The sequence below is a fragment of the Porites lutea genome, chromosome 9 (genome assembly GCF_958299795.1).
Source record: "Porites lutea chromosome 9, jaPorLute2.1, whole genome shotgun sequence".
In the NCBI taxonomy this organism is placed as follows: domain Eukaryota; kingdom Metazoa; phylum Cnidaria; class Anthozoa; order Scleractinia; family Poritidae; genus Porites; species Porites lutea.
In genome coordinates, this window is record NC_133209.1 from 22,271,786 (window position 1) to 22,279,328 (window position 7,543).

Below are 7,543 nucleotides of genomic sequence, written 5' to 3' on the forward strand. Positions count from 1 at the left end.
CTTGATGTTTTGAGAAGGGAAAAACAGATTTAGACAAGAGCTATTTGCTTGCAGTTTAGTTAACGATGTTTCTTTCATGAATCTTAATGTGCATTACATAGTAACATAATTATCTATAAACAGCAGACAATACTTGTAACATTATAGGAAACTTTTGATTATTTCATTTTACTCTATTGTTATTAAGAGTAATTTTTTCCGTATGCATTAGCCAATGTTTTTTTTTCTAATTATGCTCATTTTAGCAGAAAATGACTGTGCAACAAACAAGTAAATGGACAACACAATTACCCTATTTACAACTAGAAAGTTCACTAGTGCCAAATTCATTATAAATTCCCTGGTTATCACTGTCTTGTAACGGTATTTGCAGTGCTTTTTGCAGAATGTAGAAAGGTAACTGCACTGAAACAACAAAAGTGAGTGACAACCGTAAAAGCCCAAACAATTAACAACCAGCGCGCGGACACCATCTTGGGTAACCGAACTTGCTATGCGGCGGCTTTAAGTACTGTAACAAGAGTTCATTTGTGTGGCACCCAAGTCCCATGAATGTGACGATAAGCAGACAAAAAATTAATTTTGTTACTTAATTTGCCTGTACAACCGCTCGCCGTCCGTAAAGAGTTATATATCGGATCGCTTTTGCACCGCCACAAAAATCATACTCGATGGTGGCGCGATTTCTGTGACGGAGCGAAGGTATGCCACGCCAAGGAAACAGTTATATATCGGATAGGTGTGCACACTTTACCGGATAGCTTTTGTGCCGTCACGAAAATCATAACGAATAAGGCCTTCTATTCACATACAAGAACGGTTGTGGCGGCGCGATTTCTGTGACCGAGCGAAGCTTCGCCGCGTCGAGTAGAGTTATATATCGGATAAGTGTGCACACTATACCGGATAGCTTTTGTGCCGTCACGAAAATCATAACGAATAAGGCCTTCTATTCACATACAAGAACGGTTGTGGCGGCGCGATTTTTGTGACCGAGCGAAGCTTCGCCGCGTCGAGTAGAGTTATATATCGGATAAGTGTGCACACTATACCGGATAGCTTTGGTGCCGCCACGAAAATCATAACGAATAAGGCCTTCTATTCACATACAAGAACGGTTGTGGCGGCGCGATTTTTGTGACCGAGCGAAGCTTCGCCGCGTCGAGTAGAGTTATATATCGGATAAGTGTGCACACTATACCGGATAGCTTTTGTGCCGCCACGAAAATCATAACGAATAAGGCTTCTGTTCACATACAAGAACGGTTGTGGCGGCGTGATTTCTGTGACGGAGCGAAGCGTCGCCGTGTCGTGTTGAGTTATATATCGGATAGGTATGCACACTATACCGGATAGCTTTTGTGCCGCCACGAAAATCATAACGAATAAGGCTTCTGTTCACATACGAGAACGGTTGTGGCGGCGCGATTTCTGTGGCGGAGAGAAGCTTCGCCGCGTCGAGTAGAGTTATATATCGGATAGGTGTGCACACTATACCGGCGCCCCGAAAAGCTAACCTTTATAGGGTGAACATAGCCCCAAAGTTCTCATCCAGGCAATCGGGATCGTCCGATCGTTCCGCATCACATCAGAGATGTTTTTATATGATAGCAAGCTATTGTAGATCTTGATCGAGTGAACACATTTTGAGACGACAATGGCGATTAATTCGATTCCGACGAGCAAATGAAAACCACGCTTCAGAATGAAACTGAGCCATGCAGCATAATTTGAGACTTAGAAGACTTGAAACAGCACAGAAGATTTATATAGAGCGTTTTCACATGACGTCACACCCGCCATGTGGGTGTCTTAAAACAAGAATCTGCGCTGCCTCAAACTTTATCGAACTTATTCCAGCTTGTTTAATTCGTCAAACGTTGGCAATTTTTTCGGAGTTTAATTCTGAAGGACTGTATCAAAGTTTAGGAAAAGAAAAAGGAAGCTTTCGTCCTGTGTCCCCGTCCTCGACAAAAACGTGTAGGCATCTTCACGTTTTACTCGCGGATCGAGCAACGACGGCTACGAATTGTAGAAAAAAGCGTGATACACGTGCAAAGTTGTTATTTTACCAATCTAAACCAATTGCTTTTTTGCCGTTCTCGTTGCCGTCGCTGTCGTCGTTGCTTAAGCTCCCTAATGAAACAGCGGCCATGTTGGTGTTCCAAACCAGTCCTGTGGGAGTTGAACTTTTTCTTATGCAAAAACACTCTTTTGTTCCAATATTGAAAAGATTTGCATGGCTGCTAACCACTTGATTAAAAAGGACAATTGATGTAAAGTTTCCATGACCTTCCATGAATAAAATCTTGTTAACGCATGACAAATCAAGGGCTCTAAATCCTAGCGCACCCACCATTCGTCCAGGATTCACATTAAATGCCTTTTTTATTACCAAGAGTTAGCCCTTTTCATTCCCTTCATAACGAAGTTCAGATTATACATGTGTGATTAGTATTAAGAATAAATGTGGTAAACTATACATTCAGATTGACTTCGGAACTCCGACTTTGAAAGTAACGTATTTTTTTTAAGATAAAATATTGTAACTTTATTATACGTCGTCATCTTTTTGTTGACAATATAGTTTCCATAGCCTAAAAATTCGTTAAAGCTTTACCTGCGAGGAAATCATTCCATTTTCCTAGCCGCGCTGCTGTTTCGCTGTATTATCTTTCTTTGGTTACATAAATTGGGGTAATACTTTCACAGCAGGAGTATAAAAGCTATTCATCTACATTTTAGAGAACTCAACGCCACTTTGTCTTAATTAGACGCTAAGAAGTCTGTTAAATAGCTAAACAGCTGGAGGCAATTTTTTTGTTCTGAAAAGAACAGTTATCCGTGACGAGAAGAAATGATCTTTGTTTCAGAGGCATGTTAAACAACAGATTGAAATGAGCGCAAAACAGATTAACTCGCTGTACGGTTTGGAACAAACTTCCACAGTAGATAACTCTGTTGAACGATATGAGGAAGGGAAAAGAGATGTAAATTATAACGTTGCCGGAGACTGTAGCTTTAACGCAACAACTCGAGCACGAACAAATTCAGCCTCTGGCTACATTGTAGCGAGGAATGCGTCTGATCCGAGCAAAGAACCAGCCTTCAATGATTCACAGCTTACTCAGAATGAATCTACAGCAAGCAATACTTTTGTTGGGTTAAATCGCAGGAGAAAAATCTCCCTTCCCACTCGGTTACCGACGAGGCCACCCCAGTTTCTTGAAGGTGGAGGGCGCATTGAATTGGCAAAACGAGAAGTCGACTTGGATGCATACATGCCTGTGTTTACAAAAGAAGCAACAGGGAGCAACCAGAAGCAATCAACTACGCCATTAGCAAAAACGGAATTTAATGGATGGATGTTTGAGGCCGAGGCACAAGGTAGTGATGCCGTTCGCGAAGGACATTCAGGAAGGCGAAGACGAGTAAGCCTACCTGTGTTGAAGGTGGATCAGACAGACCCGCCGGAATTTCCGAACAATAAGTCCGTTCCTAGTAATCAAAATGGTTATCTATCGCCGACTTGGTCGTCCAGCTCTACTTCAATTCCCCGAGTCAAATCTGGTCCTTTAATAAGCAAGAAATCTAATTCACGCCAATGGACGCAAAACTTTTGAACTGGGTTACGTACTATTCATGAGATAGTTCTATCAGTGCAGAAACTACCAAAGAATGTAAAAACATGTTCTCAGAGATTGCTAGACTACGAGCAGTCTCTCTTTTTTCTGTGGTCCGTCGACTGCCGCCCTCGTTTCTCGCGTCGAGCGGCGAATAAATCTGAAGAAAAAAGAGAGACTGCTTGATAACTTTGTCAGAAACAAAATTTGTTGGATAAGGATTTTGGTCGTTTCTTTCTGTACACCTAATCACTGTTTGTTCATACGCGAGAAGTAGATTGGTACTTGAAATTTGGGGTCGTTAGTGTGTTCTCAAAGACATGATATCGTTTGCAAATTTTCCTGTTCCATCATTAGCAAGACTAAGGGCGGAAGGAAGGCACTTAAGTTGCCTCACAATTCAACCGTGTAATGGCAGGGTTTCCGTTCCTTTCTTTTCTATGTCGGCAAATACAATTTAGATACATTGCCATTAGTATACTAATACGATCAATAAACACACTCAATATCGCACCAGTACTCTAAGAGATTTGTGCAAAGTTTTCTGATCAAAGGAATTCGTTTCACCTTCCATGCACATGCAGGTCTTCTGTCCTTGGTAGTATCATTCTAAATATAGGTTTAAGTGTCTATTTTTAACTACGCGAAGACCACTGAGAGGTGGACAAGAAAAAATACAGATTTTAGTCCCTGAAAAATAGGGAAAGAGTTTGTCAGCCAAATCCATTTACCTAAAGATGCACTTTATAAAATTTTAGAGATTTTTAGGAACAGTAATGAATCCTAACAACACTATCATGATTATGTTAATTGTTTCTGAGCTCAGCAACCCGAAGTAAATAAGTTCAAGGGTATGTAAAATATAGTTGCGTTAAATGACCCTAAACACGTGAATAATTTGGTTACTCGTGTGGGATACCCCCATTCAAATGAACCTGGTCACGTTTTTCACTAGTGAGGACGCTATTTTAATAAGACCCGAGTCTGGAACAAACATTGGTAAATCCAGATAAATTTAATGTGTTATACATTGATGTTAGTACCATGTGAGATCTCTGCCCTAAAAGGATAGATGGGGTTTACCGTCACAACAAAAGCAACGAATTCATGGGACTTCGTGGAAACTGTTGGAAATAATGTGAAAAAAATCTATAAAACAATATATGTGCATGTCTTTGAGTCGTTCTCTGTTCTGTAGGATGCACTAAAAGGGACTCCCTCTTGCCGGCTCGCGACTGCGATGGCGGTGTTCTACAAGCGTTAATTGCGGCTTCAGGCAAATGCAAATGACTGATTAGTTGAAAAAAGACGGAAAAAAGGGGAGGGGGGCGAAGAGTACTAAAGATTTACAGCCAAGCTTATAAGCTTCCAGAGGCCTCATACAAACAGACTGAGAAGTCTTGATATTGAGTCCGGAAATGAGACAATGGAGTAAAACTTAATAGTGCAGGCAGTGCAAGCAGATTGGACAGCCCTATTATTCCATCAATTGATTAAGTGGAAGTTGGATACATTTTTGGAAGGAACCTGCATTCAAGAATATACACGGTTATGATTAAGCGACAAAAAACTAAGGTATGGATACAATTAGCACTGAGTTCTTGTTCAGGAGTCCCAATGATCGCAACACTTCTTTCACACACCCTGCATATCACGAATTTGCTGGCCGATATAAAGCGAAACAATTTTTGTGGAATTTCCGTTTAATCTGATACCACTTGGGGGGTCGGGAAATGTTGATTGTTGGAAATTGACTACAATTTTAGAATCAGCTGATGCTCGCACCCCTTAAAGAGATTGCTGATGTAAAATGGTTGAAGCCGGATAACTGTTAACCGAATAGAGCTCAGTAAGTTTTTAACCAGTAGTCATCAGTGAATTGGAGGAAACTCTTTGAACACCATTCGCAGTTCTCGCTCGAGTAAATTCACCTTCCGAATGAAACAATTCGGATCATGTGTACTTTGGATTGGAGGGTCGGCTGACACTTGACTATCACGTTTTACATTCATGACGTTTCGATATCACGTTTTGCGTTTCACGTTACGATTCACTGACTTACCCCAGGGCCGGGCCTAGGCAAAGTCAGTGAGCCTTTTGGTCCTTTCGATTGGGTAATGTCATGAGTCTGCCATAAAAGGAAACATCCCTTTTTAGTTCATCATTTGCAAACAAATTTTCCTTAAGATCTAAGTGCTAGGAAGCATTTCATCCGACCGAAAGGACCGGAAACAACAATTCACTGACTAAATAGGTCCCTATTCCGAGCGGTCCGAGAAGGCCTGGGAATACGCCGTAGAGGGGTTACCTTCTTGTTCCACCGGTCGTCGGCCGACACTTAGCATCGGAACTGCGAGTATTATGCTTTCCTTTCATCGTTTACTTGCTTGCTTTCTTGTCTGATAACCAGCCACGGTATATTTTTTTTTTTCTGTTTTTATGAAGTTACGAAAATTTTAAATAGACCATTTTAACATATCCGGTCGGTATAGGAAGTTGGAAGGAAATTGGTTGTCGAGTTCGTAAATTTCATACCCCCACCCTCCCTATCCCACGACGAAGCCTTAGGCTACAACGTAATTGTTCAGTTTGCTATGCACTGACGTCGTTTTGTTATGTTGCTCTTTCGAAACCTTTTTGTTCGGCTGTTTATCAATTTGTTGGCTGCAACAGTGCAAGAGGAAATCTATTGAGCGAAGCCACCAGACCGATGCCAAAGGCGATTGGAACTTCGCATGACGTACAAGATGTACAATATAAAGAGAAAAACATGTTGCACACACGCTGCATTGTACTTTGTCGCACTCAGTGGTGATACTAATACCTTTGCTGCTCAGTCTCTTTCGATTCAGTTCTTTAGCTTATAAGCTAAAGGATGGAAAAAAGTCATGGAAGGACGAATGCAAAAGCTTCTTTTCAAGGGAGTGGTTGGACACATATTCAACACAAGAAAACGCGTTCTTTGGATTATTCAAGACATCTTTGTAGCAGTACAAGACCGGCTGCATTGATCGGCAAGAGGCCCTCGAAATCATTCAGTGATACCGATGCTATTGGAATCCTAAAGCAGAGAATAGCTCGCAGGCAAAGTGATACTATAAACACAACAAATATGGCTTTAGTTGGACAAAGCGTTACAAGAACTCCACAGACACAAGTTTATCAAAAGGACAAAACATTTCATAGGAAATACGGCAGCAAGAGCGAAGAGACAGGGCTTTATGCTTCGTCAAATACCATAGCGATACATCGGAGTTGTATTAGCAGCCCAACAAGTTCATCTTGTTTTAGCCTTAATGATGACGATTGTGCTCGTTCTTTCTGCGACTCTGTTTCTTCCGTCGCTTGCAGCAACTTTACATTTGAAAATGACGATGAAAAGTGGGAAAGAAAATCGACCTTTTCGGGTAGATTTGCAAATTTCAATGCCATTGAGACTTGGCTTCAGTGTTTATCCAACCCAGTATTATAAACTTCAAACTTCATTCTCCATGGTGGAACTTGTTGTTTGCGCGTTTTCCTTCAGAACTGTAGCCTCAAAATTTACCACTCCGTAAATGTAACTGTCGGAACAATTCAAAAGAAATAGAAATAGATGTATTGTTCATAACTTATTTTTGGAGTCGCTAACATTTCTTTACCAAATATTACTTATAAACCACAGCTAGTGCGTTTTTATACTAGTTTTAAACCGCTATTTTCTTGAAAAAAAAATGCCTAACAGGTTCATCTTGTTTTAGCCTTAATGATGACGATTGTGCTCGTTCTTTCTGCGATTCTGTTTCTTTCGTCGCTTGCAGCAACTTTACATTTGAAAATAACGATGAAAAGTGGGAAAGAAAATTCACCTTTTCGAATAGATTTGGAAATTCCAAAGCCATTGAGACTTGGCTTCAGTGTTTATCTATCGCAGTATAAAT

General features: G+C 40.8%; 2 protein-coding genes across 2 annotated transcripts; both read left to right on the plus strand.

Moving 5' to 3' along the window:
• The first annotated feature begins 2,680 nt into the window (after positions 1-2,680).
• Positions 2,681-4,648, plus strand: LOC140948170 (uncharacterized). The gene has a single exon (XM_073397392.1). The coding sequence runs from the start codon at positions 2,898-2,900 to the stop codon at positions 3,621-3,623; it is 726 nt and encodes a 241-aa protein (XP_073253493.1). The 5' UTR covers positions 2,681-2,897; the 3' UTR covers positions 3,624-4,648.
• A 1,455-nt stretch (positions 4,649-6,103) lies between these two features.
• LOC140948380 (uncharacterized) lies at positions 6,104-7,330 on the plus strand. The gene has a single exon (XM_073397615.1). It carries the CDS (start codon positions 6,499-6,501, stop codon positions 7,093-7,095), a length of 597 nt encoding a protein of 198 aa, XP_073253716.1. The 5' UTR covers positions 6,104-6,498; the 3' UTR covers positions 7,096-7,330.
• Positions 7,331-7,543: the final 213 nt, after the last annotated feature.

Bases quoted from the DNA above. Each gene is read 5' to 3' on its own strand.
- LOC140948380 (XM_073397615.1), top strand. From the start codon at position 6,499: ATGGAAAAAAGTCATGGAAGGACGAATGCAAAAGCTTCTTTTCAAGGG.
- LOC140948170 (XM_073397392.1), top strand. From the start codon at position 2,898: ATGAGCGCAAAACAGATTAACTCGCTGTACGGTTTGGAACAAACTTCC.